The 13,591-nt window shown below is 43.0% G+C and overlaps 1 protein-coding gene across 2 annotated transcripts in view; it reads left to right on the forward strand.

The window, feature by feature from the left end:
* ANXA6 (annexin A6) overlaps positions 1–13,591 on the forward strand; it is a 79,141-nt gene that overhangs the window by 23,754 nt on the left and 41,796 nt on the right. For both annotated transcript variants that reach the window (XM_060240299.1, XM_060240300.1), the window contains exons 3-11: positions 1,518–1,608; positions 5,474–5,568; positions 6,328–6,441; positions 8,934–9,024; positions 9,461–9,540; positions 9,624–9,680; positions 10,631–10,724; positions 11,936–12,031; positions 13,111–13,169. In XM_060240299.1, the coding sequence (XP_060096282.1) occupies positions 1,518–1,608; positions 5,474–5,568; positions 6,328–6,441; positions 8,934–9,024; positions 9,461–9,540; positions 9,624–9,680; positions 10,631–10,724; positions 11,936–12,031; positions 13,111–13,169 (777 nt within the window). The remainder of the gene's footprint in view (positions 1–1,517; positions 1,609–5,473; positions 5,569–6,327; positions 6,442–8,933; positions 9,025–9,460; positions 9,541–9,623; positions 9,681–10,630; positions 10,725–11,935; positions 12,032–13,110; positions 13,170–13,591) is intronic.

Raw genomic sequence — 13,591 nt, forward strand, 5'->3', positions numbered from 1 at the left:
ACAAAACAGAGCAAAGCAGAACCTAAACCAGAAAGTCTGAAAGAACAGATATCAGATAGAAAAGAGAATTTAGCTAGTCATGGAACACAACAGAACACCTTTCATGCTCTGCTAGAATGCAGATTTTTTTTTTTTAGATTATGAGGGATTACTATATTAAGCCTTTATTCAGCCAACCATTCCCCCATTCTCCAGGAACCTGGGCTCTTTTGTTGTGTGATAAGGATCCTAAGATTACTCTAGCAGTCATGAAACTTGTTTCAGTCCTTTTAGCCTTTGCATTAAAAAAAGAGGGAGAAAGAAATAAGTGTCTTCTGCTGGTCAAAATTTGTAAATCAATGAGCTTCTAAGGGTAGGAAAGGAAAGAGACAAAATGTGGAGAAAAGGCAGTGTGAAACAGAGAAGGGAAGAACATGGGAGAGCAAAGGAACTCCCATGAATGTAAAAGCTGGAACTACAAGGAAATCATTTCCAGCAATATTTGTCATGCTCTGCTTCTTCATGCAGCCCCACTGAGGCACATGTGGAAGGGGATGAACTGTGTGGACACATCCTTCATAATTCTGTAGGATGGATTCTAAAGTTTCCATGTATCTGTGGAGGGAAGAATTAAGGAGCAGCTGAAAGACTGAAATACAGATGACTGTGGCAAAACAACTGCCTCCTTCTGAAATAGATGCCTTCAGCCTTTACTGTGCTCCCATACTGTATGATCTAGGATGTGGAAAGGTTGTATGTCTGCAAAGATAACTATTCCATCTTTTAGGTGCTTGGCGTAAACTATCAGATGTCCTTGGTCACTTGTCTACAGTGTACCTTCATGCACGATAACACTGAACAGTCTGATCATCTATGTCTCATTTCCCATGTTAATACAAGAGTAAACCTGCTGTATATTATTAGATCAAACAGTGGCATAAATTCTGATCAAAGAGGTCTTTTTGTCATAGTCTCAAAATCTTTCCTGGACACTTAATGATCCTGACACTTAATGAATCTCTGTGGCATTGTGTGAGTTAAGCCACCTCCAGTACAGCGTAAACCTGGCCAATCTGAACTGGGAAATCAGTTTATTCTGAAAAAGGCCTGTGATTTTTTTGCAGTTGTGTTCTCATTTTATGGAATGAGCTCTCTGAGGAGGTAAGTGAAGCATCATCCTTGGAAACTTTTAGGAGGTTCTGCAGGTCTGATTTATTCACCCACAGCTTTTAATGGAATGCAAGTTGCAGTAGTATTTTAGAATGTGTTACTATAGGTTGAGGGAAATTTCAGGTTTGATTGTTATATGATGTTTGTTTATGAATTATAAGCTGCCTTGTAGCATGGGAGTAGGCAGGATATAAATGCTTTAAATATTAAATGAAGGTATGTGAACTCTGGTGAAATTTCTAAAAGATAACTTCACGAGCAGCCACTGAATTGCATTAATATCTATATTCACCACACAGTATCTTGTTTCTATATGGGGCCATGTAACTGCTAATAGTCCAGTTTTTCTTTCTCTTTTCCCACCCTAGACTGGAAAATATAGGGGTTCCGTGAAGGATTTCCCAAACTTTGATGCCAACCAAGATGCTGAGGCATTGTATAATGCTATGAAAGGATTTGGTATGTTCTACACTTGTAATAATCTGTCTGTCTGATCTAAATTTTGTTGTGTCCCTGACTGGAATCTTGTCATTTTTGCAATCTGTCACATGTTCTGCCAACAAAAGCTGCCAAGCGATAGATGGTGATGCTAGTAACATTAGCTGCCTTTGTTTCTCTCCTGGAGAAGGCAGTAAAGAACGTATGGAGAAAAGGACAGAATGCTGTTTTTGTTCATTCAGCTTCTTACCAGGTCTGAGTTAACCACCTTCTCATTGTGTAGCTCAGTGTAGAACGCAAAAGGGCCACTCTTCAGCTTACATACATGTTGTACCCCTATTCTGTTTAGCCAAGGAGCAGAAAGCCATGTAGGACTGAGGGTAAACTTGGCTTAGTGCTACAGGCCCCATGCCTTCCCTGATCCTGCAGAAGCTGCTGCTGCTGCTTATATCATGTATGGCATAAGTCTCTCATATTTGGTCTTTTGTGATGTAAAACAGTGAAAAATCAAATGCTATTTTAAAAGGCTTTTTTGCTATTCATATTTCTAATCCATCTGAAAAGTTGTGGAGGAAAAAGAGTCCAAGGACATTTTCCATGCAGAGCAGAGAAAGGGTTGGACATGAAGCCATTCTTTGAAATTGGTCAAGTAGTTTCCAGGGCCCAGCAGGACTGATAACATTTTGACTAACTAAACTCGATAAAGAACAAAATTTTAGTCCAGTGGCGCTTTTAAGACCAGCAAAGTTTAATTCTGGGTATAAGCTTCCATGTATATGCACGCTTCATCAGATACATTGAAACAGTTTTCCTCAAGCCTTATATATAGGAAGAGGGTAGTAGTTGCCAGGAAGGGTTAGTTAGAGTCAAGGTGCATAAGTAACTGGGCGATAAATATAGCTAAGATTGGATTAAAGCAGTTGTTAAGACCTGCGAATGACAGCAAATTAGCATACAAATACAAGAATTAACAAACTGATCTGAGAACTAAGTTTGGGTTTTTTATTTATTTATTTGAGATTTATATCCCGCCCTTCCCACCAGGTGGCTCAGGGCAGCTTACAACATATAAAAACTAACATAAAATATAAAATTATGCATAAAAATTAACATTCCAAATTTACATAATTAAAATCTAGACATTCACATAATTATGTACTTAAAACATTCAAGACATACGGCGGTCTTACAGCTACACTCAGTTTCAAATTCCCATGTTTCAGCGTTTCAGTATTTCAGTGCTGGTTAGTTCTAGTTGGTTGTAAGCCAGCCGGAAGAGGACTGTCTTACAGGCCCTGCGGAATTGAACAAGGTCCCGCAGGGTCCCGCAGGGCCCTTAGTTGCCCTTAGTTGCACTTTCAAGACAAACAAAGTTCACTTCTGGGTACATTGTATATGCCATTAAATGCCAACAGTGCCCTTCAATTCTAGATAGGTCAAATCCTATGGGCAAAGGATGAATGGACACAAATCTGGCATCAAGAATTACAAAACTGAGAAACATGTAGGAGAACTTCTCCTTCAGTGGGAGGAAGTCAGGCTGGTTAAGCCATGCCTCTGTTTGCTCAGATCCCCTGTGCAAGCACCAGTCATTTCTGACTCTGGGGTGATGTTGCTTTCACAACGTTTTCACGGCAGACTTTTTACGGGGTGGTTTGCCATTGCCTTCCCCAGTCATCTATGCTTTCCCTCCAGCAAGCTGGGTACTCATTTTACCGACCTCGGAAGGATGGAAGGCTGAGTCAACCTGGAGCCGGCTACCTGAACCAGCTTCCGCTGGGATTGAACTCAGGTCATGAGCAGAGGGCTCCGACTGCAGTACTGCAGCTTAACCAAATTTTGTCTGGGACCCTATTGAAGAGATCATAAGCTGACACTCCAGTTTGGATAGCCCTAATATTCAGGTAGGAGGCTAGAGCTCTGCTCCAAGCCAAACTTTTAAAAAATTGAGAAAAGGAAGTGGAGTAGGGTTCAGTCAGAGGAGCTCCGGTGGCAGCTAAGAAACTGACAACAGCAGCTGGAAAGAGGAAGAAGGAAGCCAGAGAGAGGCTCCCCACCTGAAGTTTTGGGGTGGGTGATACAGCCACAGAGAGCTTACCAGAGGTGGTGAGGCTGGCTGCATGAGGAGGACAACCTGAAACTTCAGGTTACTGCTTCCTTGCCATGCAGAACAATGAAGGAGTGGGCCCAAGCAAGACAGTGATCGCAACTTTCAGCTTGACCTCACAGAGCATGGCAGAGCCTTGTGGTACAGATGTCAGGCTGGAGAGCCCACACAGTGAAATACTCCCATACAGAGAGACAGGGCCCAGGGGAGTATGGCCAAACTAATGCCTAATATTCCCCAGATGGCATGGGAGGTGCTGAGATGTGCTATCCTTGAAAACAAGCAGGCCTTACTTTCCATGAGTTTGCAGCCATGCAGACAGACCCCAGCATGGTGCCAAACATGTATGCAGACCCCAACATGGCACTGGATCCCTTTTACCCAGGATTGTATGCATCAGGCCCAGAGTGGATGTGGCAGGACTTTATGAGATTGTGGCCTTTCCCATCAGCTTGGGGAGTGCCCATTAATGTTTACAACATGGCTTCAGGGGGACACGGAGTGGTGTCAGGAAGAGGGAAGCAAGCCAGCAGGTCTGCTGCGGGATGGTTTCCACTTCCTCACCTGACCCCCCCCCCCACCCGTATCATCCAGTTTGGAGCCTTCACCACTACTCCACCCCCAAGCAGGCCAAGCCCACAGCAGTGCTGAGGCACATAGACCCACATTCTTCGGAAACTGCTCAGTAGCTGGACCTGGTAGCATCACCAAGCAGTTGCCAAGTAAGGAGGTTTCTGTTGAGATTCCATGATCCCAGAGCAGAGGGTGAGGATGCACTGTTTCACCCCCAGCCCACAGGCCTGCTCTATGCCTCCCCTCCATGTCCCTCATAATCAGACTCCTTAACAGGATCAGGAGGGAAGAGGTGGAGGTGATATTTGTGGCATCATGGACAGAACAGTGCACTGGACAGAACCGTGGCAGTCAAACTTTCATACTCCTTGTTCATCTTGCATAGCAGCCAAAATCTGTGGGGAAAGGTTACAAAGTCCACCATCACCTTCTGGGTTAAGCAGTGCAGATTCAAAGCATATGAAGGGCAGGGCTTGGTACAGCCCAGCAGGATTACCATGCACATGAGAGCAGCAAGGGCCACAGCAGCCTTTTCCACAAGAGCTTTGGTTGGGGAGATTTGCTGAGCTGTGCATAGGCATCCTTTGTCAAATGCTATAGTGTACATCTACACATGCGAAGTCTCTATGTAACCAGAAGTAAATTTTGTTGGTCTTAGAGTTGTGACTGGACCCAAACTCAGTTCTCACATCTGTTTGTTAACTCTTGTATTGTATGCTGATTTGCTAACATTCACAGAGATCTTAACTACTGCTTTAATTCAATCTCAGCTATTTATTACCCAGTTACTAATGCACTAACTGGCCCTTCCTGGCAACTACTGCTCCATACCCTCTCTCTACCTATATGTAAAGCTTGAGGGAAACTGTTCAATGTATCTGATGAAGTGTGCCAGAATACCCAGAGTTAAACTTTGTTGGTCTTGAAGGTGCCACTGGACTCAAACTTTGTTCTGTTGCTCCCCACCTGAGCTTGCAGAAGTTGGATGTGGCTAGCATCCCACACTACTTCTTACTTATATTTTCCAGTAAGTGTGGAAGGTGATGTGTTACCCACTGTTGGGTGTCAGTGATGTCCCTATTCTGTCAGTTCCAATTATAAAGGGAAATGGGAATCTTAACTCAAAGTGACATTCCAAAGGTGATTCCAATAAAAGCTACAAGGTGTTGCTGTCTTAAGTATGACTGAGCCTTCTTTCTTCTCTAGGTAGTGACAAGGAAGCCATACTTGACCTCATAACTTCCAGAAGCAATAAACAAAGAATTGAGATATGCCAAGCCTACAAATCTCTCTATGGAAAGGTAATTGTGAAATAGGGAGAGAAGTCTTCATTGTTTTGCCTTGGCAGTCTGCACCAAAGATTACTATGTGCAGGTTACAGTGATTTTGTAAAGCATGGCAGCACCTTAAAAATTAATAAATTTCACTGTTGGGAAACAGAGTTAACAGGAATAACTCAGATTAGTCACAAAGATTCCAAACACAGTGTAGTAAAGAGAAGGCTGTTTCTGTCTGGAAGGGTAAGGGGTATGTGGGGAGATATATATTGTAGGATTATGAGGGCTTTGTCTGCAAATCAGGATGTGTGTGTGTTTTAGATGCTATTGTTATCACTTGTTGTGCAACAGATGGTATTCTGCTAGATAAGAATATCACTAGTGTGGTCAAATTCTTCGTGCGAGTTTTACTTTTGAAAGCAACATTAGTCCAGTAGCTAAAGAGCTGCCTTCGACCCAAAGACCTAGTTCTAAATGGAGGTCACATCTCTGCTGCAGAGTCATTAATTAGCTTTGGGGCCAAGTCTCTGCCTCTTAGTTTTGGTTCCCAGTTTGTAAGACAGGAAGCAGAGGAACCTAACTCACAAGTATGGTAGTTGTTAAGAGGGAACACCTAAAATACACTGTAAAGTGCTAACTTTAACAATTAGTTAAATCGTATTTGTTTCAATGAGTTATTAACTTTACTGAGATTTTACTGAAGAAAATTATTTGGGAGTTTTGATCTAAAATCATTTCCACAATTCAATATTTTTTCTTCATCTTTCTCCCTATTTTTGTTAGGATCTGATTGCAGACTTGAAATATGAGCTGACGGGGAAATTTGAGCGACTGATTGTGGGTTTAATGAGACCCTTGGAGTACTTTGATGCCAAGGAAATCAAAGATGCCCTTCAGGTAAAAAGTGAGCTAGGACTATATTTGTTTATTTTAAACAATGATACATAGAACTATTCAAAGTGGCTTACAATAAATACCGTATTTTTTGGACCATAAGATGCACTTTTCCCCACCAAAAAAGTGTGGGGGGAAGTGTGTGTGTCTTATGGTCCGAAGGTGTGTGTCTTATGGTCCGAAGGTGTCTGCCTGGCTCCACCTCAGATGTTTAAAGCAAGCACTGGGATCGGAGGGTGGAGGGAGCGATCTCAGCGCTTGCTTTAAACATCAGAGGTGGAGCCAGGCACACAGGCAAAGAGGAAGCACCCGCCCCCTCCGCAAACCCAGCGCTTCGCGAGCGCCGGCTGTGGAGAGGGCAGCGTGCTTCCTCCTTGTCTGTCTGCCTGGCTCCACCTCTGATGTTTAAAGCAAGCGCTGGGATCGCTCTAGGGTTGCCAAGTCCAATTCAAGAAATACCTGGGGACTTTGGGGGTGGAGCCAGGAGACTTCGGGGGTGGAGCTAGGAAACATTAGGGGTGGAGCCAAAATCAAGGCTGTGACAAGCATAATTGAACTCCAAAGGAGTTCTGGCCATCACATTGAAAGGGACGGCACACCTTTTCAATGCCTTCCTTCCATAGGAAATAATGAAGGATAGGGACACCTTCTTTTGGGGCTCATAAAATTGAACCCCCTGGTACAATCTTTTTGAAACTTGGAGGGTATTTTGGGGAGAGGCACTAGATGCTATATTAAAAATTTGGTGCCTCTACCCCAAAAAACAGCCCCCCCCAGAGCCCCAGATACCTGCAGATCAATTCTCCATAATTTCCTATGGGAATAAATCTCTATAGGGAATAATAGAGTTCCCAGCAGACATTTCCCTGCCCTCCCCCCACTTTCTGACGACCCTGAAACGGGGGGAGGGCCTCCAAACCGGGGAATCCCCTGCCCCCACCTGGGGATTGGCAACCCTAGATCGCTCCCTCCGCCCTCCGATCCCAGTGCTTGCTTTAAACATCTGAGGTGGAGCCAGGCAGACAGACAAGGAGGAAGCACGCTGCCCTCTCCACAGCCAGCGCTCGTGAAGCGCTGGGTTTGCGGAGGGGGCGGGTGCTTCCTCTTTGCCTGTGTGCCTGGCTTCATCTGTGATGCTTAAAGCAAGCGCTGAGGGCGGAGGGAGCGATCCCAGCGCTTGCTTTAAGCATCAGAGGTGGAGCCAGGCAGACAGACAAGGAGGAAGCACGCTGCCCCCTCCACAGCCGGCGCTTGCGAAGCGCTGGGTTTGCGGTGGAGCCACGTGGAGCGATCCCAGCGCTTGCCTGAAAAAGATGGAGCCAGGCAGGCAGGCGCGGGGGAAGCGCCGGATCGGAGGCAGAGGCAGCAGATCGCCCCCCAGGAGGAAGGTGCGTCCTATGGTCTGGAGCGCCTTATGGACCGAAAAATACGTATGTTATAAAATGCATTATGTGATATTTAAAGAATAAAATATCACCCTGAGCCTGCCTCGGCGGGGAGGGCGGGGTATACATAAAATGTATTATTATTATTATTTAAACTGGGAACAAAAAAATAGCAACCAGGGGTGCAGTCAGACGTACCATTAGTGGCAATACAGTTCCGTCTCGCTGACAGATTAAATGTGTTTGTCCAGACATCCACATCTGGCAATCAAGCGTCATCCAGGGTCATCTCCGCTTGCTGCGGATCAGTGCTGCATTAATTTGACAGCGCAGAAAGTCCGGTCCTTTTTCAAAAAAGCGGCACAAGATCGGCTTTTTCCTGTTTGGACAGCTCACACGCGATACTGCCCCTTGGAATGTTCACCGCCCCTCCTACCTTTTTTTTTTTTAAAAAGCCCCAGCAGACATGCGCATTGCCAGATCATCTGGGAATCTGAGGTGATGCTTCTGCTTCTCCAATCAACACAGGATCGGAGGGAGGGGAACGTTATCCCACTATTCAGAACAGGAAAAAAAAATCTTTTTTTCAATGTGGAGGATTTCCAGATATCATTGTCACTGCCAATTTCTAGGAAAGTAATTCCTGGCAGTTCCCTGGTTTGAATCTGCAATGTTAATTCTGGAAACTTTTCCCCCTCCCCCCCCCCCCAGCCTCTGAAGCAATGTTTGATTTCCCACCTCCAAACAGTTGGGCGCATGTTCAATGGACCCCCCCACTCCCAGAAATCACCACCTGATCACGCATGCTCCAAGAAAAGAGCGTGATAGTATTGGATGTCTGATTGCTCAACAACAGAATGAGTTGCATTCTTGGATGCTCGTCTGAATGACCCTGCATCGAATCAATATTCAGCGGTTCAAATTTGAGCGCTACACACCCGCTTTTAATGTGACGTGTGACCGCACCCCAAGAGAATCAAAAACACTTTAACATCCCATTTGGGGAAACTTTTTCATCCTTTGTAATTCTACAGAGACCTGTTTGGGGCTTTAAATTTCTTGGCATTCAGTGTGCTGCTTTTCATAAGGAATTATTTTCATTACTTTTAGGGTATTGGGACCGATGAAAAGTCCCTGATTGAAATCCTGGCTTCTCGGACCAATCAGCAGATCCATGCTCTAGTGGAGGCCTACAAAGATGGTGATTGCAGAGGGCAGGGGTTTAACATGTGTCTCAGTCTTGAGCTGGCTTAAGTGACTGTTATGTCATGGAAACTAAAGAATTAAGGCCTACTTCATTTCAAGTTATTTTTATATGCCAAAGTTTGTATTTAGTTTCCTAACTGAGAATGTGCAAGATCAGGATTAATTTGTTTGCAGTTGTTTTACAACATAATGTAACACAATGTATTGTAGTGAGCACCACAACCACCACGGTTCAATGGTTAACCGATGTCGTACGTGCTTTCTTGATTTCCTTCTTTAAATGATTGCTGAAAATGTAATGACCCCACAGTCTTGAGTACATTGTGAAACATCAGAATGAACAAAATATTTCCAGTCCAACTGTTATTGAATTTTCCTTGTGGTTCCTGATGCAAGAGATCCATTTTTTTTTTTAAATCTCCTCTCTGAAGCATATGAAAGGAACCTGGAAGAAGATGTTGTGGCAGACACTTCTGGGCACTTCAAAAAGATGCTGATTGTTCTTCTTCAGGTATATTAGTCTGTAAGTAATTCTGTGACCATTATCACTTCACACACAGTCCTAGTTGGATTAATCCAATGTCCTTTCTTCAGGGCACCCGGGAAGATGATGATGTTGTGAGTGAAGACTTAGTGGAACAAGATTCCAAGGTGAGCATAACTGATACGGTACTTTGCTTAAAAATGAATCAGTCTTTGTACTGGAATAAGTCCAGGACTGGAAGAAATTTCTGTGTTAGAGAATCTGGCCAGTATTGTGATCCAGATGTTTCTTGCTCATTTTGATGTAATTTTTCCTGAAACCCCTAGCCTTCAAGATATGGTTCTGCTAGCATGAGGCAGTTGAAATCTGAGCAGTGCAAATTTGCATTATTACAGCTTCCACCATCAAGGTTTCTTGCCTTTCAAATTCAATTAGAGGGCTCAGCTTGCCTGAATTGGTTCCTTTTCTGACTTCAGTAGTTATTTACTATTTATGAACCCAAACCAGTAAGTTCAGGGCCAGGTTTCACAAGATTGCTCATTAGGTAGAGATAACTGAACTAATTTGCAGGCAGTTATGCTTTCAAACATATTTCCTTGCAGTTTTTAATGAGAACTAAGCTTAGGTCAATTAAAACAAGTACCTACTTCTTCATCCAAAGAGTAATTAACACATGGAATTCTTATGTTCTCAGTGTGGTCCAGGAAGATTGTAGGTTCCAGATGGTTAAGAGCTTTAAAGGTTAAAATCAGCACTTTGAACTGAGCTTCGAAACAGACTGGCAGCAAATGTAGCTTTTTCAAGATTTCAGTTTTTACAGAGGAAGTGGTGGTGGGAAAGCACAGGCGATGGAACTGGCATTTGTTGAAGCAGGCCACAATATGAATATGTATCTGTGAGCCAAATCCTGGCTTTGCAAGCTAAGCATAGTTGAAATAAATGGTGATTTCACATTTTGTCTGAACCAAGCCAGTCTGTTGTCTTGAGTTGCATATATCATTGTTCCAAGATATTCTTAAAGACTTCTGAGATAAGATGATGAGGGAAGGTTGGGCTTAGTTAGCTGTTTAGTGTTTACTTCCTAAACTGCTGCAGTTGTGTTTTGCTTTCTTTAAAGGATCTGTTGGATGCCGGAGAACTTAAGTGGGGTACAGATGAGGCCCAGTTCATCTATATTCTTGGAAACCGAAGCAAACAACACTTGCGGCTTGGTGAGCACTGCATTCAAATAAATTGTTTGATTCATAGACCACAACATTGTCTTCTTTTTTTTAAAAAAAAATTGCAACGCATCACATGCCTTCCTGGAGTGAGAGTTAACTGTGATACACAGGAAAAGTTTATCTAGTGATTTTATTAAGTTATTGCTAAAGTCCTGTAGGAAAGTAGTGAATGATTTGCCAGAGTGATTCTTTGCAATTTGGTTATGTTACTGCATTATTAACACTGCCAATACATTTATATTGGATCACGAGCTGATCTATAACTAATGCTTCATAGACCCCTCCTTAAAAACGCAAACACTGTGACCTTCTGTTCACATCTTGAAGTTGTGGGGCTGGATGCTTATTCTGTACCCAAACAGCTAAGTCTGTCTGTTGGTTTGTCTTGTTAAAGAATCTCCATTGCTTCATTATTGCACTCAGTGTCTCTGCAGATTGAAATGGCTGTGAGAAGATTTCTTATTATTGTCATGAAAAGTTGGCTGCAGTACTGAGTTGGTGGTGTTAGTGCCATCACTATTCATGGAATTTTTTTTAATGCAGAAAGTGCAAGTCTTTAGCCTAAATATTTTAGCAGCCAAAGATAACAAGGAATGTCAAGCTGTGGGTAGTTATCATACTGCACCTAGTGAATCTAGAGTTCTGCCAGTATTGATGATGATGATATTGGATTTATATCCCGCCCTCCACTCCGAAGAGTCTCAGAGCGGCTCACAATCTCCTTTACCTTCCTCCCCCACAACAAACACCCTGTGAGGTGGGTGGGGCTGGAGAGGGCTCTCACAGCAGCTGCCCTTTCAAGGACAACCTCTGCCAGAGCTATGGCTGACCCAAGGCCATTCCAGCAGGTGCAAGTGGAGGAGTGGGGAATCAAACCCGGTTCTCCCAGATAAGAGTCTCTTCAAATAGAATTGTAGGGTAGAAGGTGCCGAAAGGGGATGTGACCCAATTCATTCAGTGACTTCATGTACACAATACAATAGAAATGTTCAGTACTACATTCAGGTTATGCTAGCTGTCTCACATTTTGGTCCTGCCATTCCTGTGAGGACCTCATAATAGCATACATGGCTTTATTGTGCTAATTATGTAGCTCTGCACAAAGTATTTGAGATTCTTTGGGAAAGAGTACCCCAATGCCCTTGGATATAGCAGTGATTTGATGTATGTGCCAGCTTTTCCTCTTCTTTCTTTTCCAGTGTTTGATGAGTATCTGAAAATTGCAGGCAAGCCTATAGAGTCAACCATCCGGGGAGAGCTGTCTGGAGACTTTGAGAAACTGATGCTAGCAGTAGGTGAGTTGGCCTGTGGTGTATTTTTCGTATTTAAATGTGGAGATAACTGATCCTGAAAGGCCACAATTATTCAAACTAACTCTGTGGCTATTTGTTCCAAAGATTCCAAGTTGTGTCTTAAATCAATTGATGTAGGAAGCGCTATCAAAATGACGTGTGAGAAGTAAACTCCTAAATGTATTGTTTCCACAGACTGCACCTTAGATTAGATATAAAGTTTAGAAAATGAGGATTTAAGCCAGGTGATGGGAAACTTCAGCATGAAAGGTCTATATGAGAATAAGAGCTGGAGTTAATCTACACATTTTATTTACAAATATTTCACATATTTGGAATATTATTGTTATTAGGTAGCTGCTAGATTGCATGTGCAAGTGTGTTATACAGTCAGTCAGTATTTTTATTCCCAAATTTTTACATTCACAGGTAAAAGAACTTGAATTAACTTGCAAGGAATTGTGAGAGGAATTTAGAAGCCAATACTAAAAATACTCTTTGACCATAGTTATTTTTAGACCTCTTGTCCAGCTCTTGACTTTTTTGTTGTTGTGGTGTCAGCAACATGGAAGCATTTCAGTGGCTGGTGGTAGAGGATTATTATTTATGAGTATCAATGTCTTATTTAGAAAAGCTAACCCCCCCAACTAGGTCATTTGGTGCCATTGAAAAGCCTGCATGGGTTCCATGCCTTTTCCTACAGCAAAGGAAGGAGTCCCTCTCTGCTCACTGATTGTGCAGTCTGGCTCCTCAGCTGATGTGGTCAGGAAGTGAAACAGAGCAATTTAGGTATGCAAAACCTTGTGCTGCTTCATAAAACACTGGTTGAGCATGGATGCAGATTTGGGAGCACAAGGAATTTCTGTGCACATATGCATTGGGTGGATGAGTTTGGTTTTTGTGCCTTTCCTCTCAATTCTTTATTTTATTGTTTGAGGCAGTTATAGAACACTGTTTTTTCTAAGGACTTTTGAAAGCATTTTTAATGCCAGCCACTGGATTTTGAAGCGCTGCAGAACATAAGGAAGCAATTGCATTTCACTGTATTTTTAGATGACTCTTTCTACTGGTTCCATCCACAGTGAAGAATATTAGGAGTACACCGGAATATTTTGCAGACAGACTCTTCAAAGCCATGAAGGTGAGTGATGTGCCCCAGGCTGTCTTCTCTCTCCAGTTTTTTTTTTTCCACTTTTTTATATTGCCCTCTGTGCTGGTTACATTCTAACACTGAAAACAATGAAGTTACAATGCATTAGTGTGGTGATAGCTTGCCCTGTTAAGACAGCATTGAAGTGAGGAGAGTACTTGTTGCTTTACAAATAAAATGAAAAAGGCTTTACCAGTCCAATTGGTTTTTGTTTATAACCTGCTTTTCTCCCTGAATGGGGACTCAAAGTGGCTTTTCACATCATTCCACCTTCCTCCACTTAATCGTCACAACAAAACCTTGCGAGGGTAAGTTAGACTAAAAGATGGTGATGACCCAAGGCCATATGGCCAGCTTCTGTGGCTGAGAGGGGAATTTGAACATGATAGTCCTAGATCCTAATCTGACACTCT

This window comes from Heteronotia binoei, chromosome 5 (genome assembly GCF_032191835.1).
Source record: "Heteronotia binoei isolate CCM8104 ecotype False Entrance Well chromosome 5, APGP_CSIRO_Hbin_v1, whole genome shotgun sequence".
Lineage (NCBI taxonomy): Eukaryota > Metazoa > Chordata > Lepidosauria > Squamata > Gekkonidae > Heteronotia > Heteronotia binoei.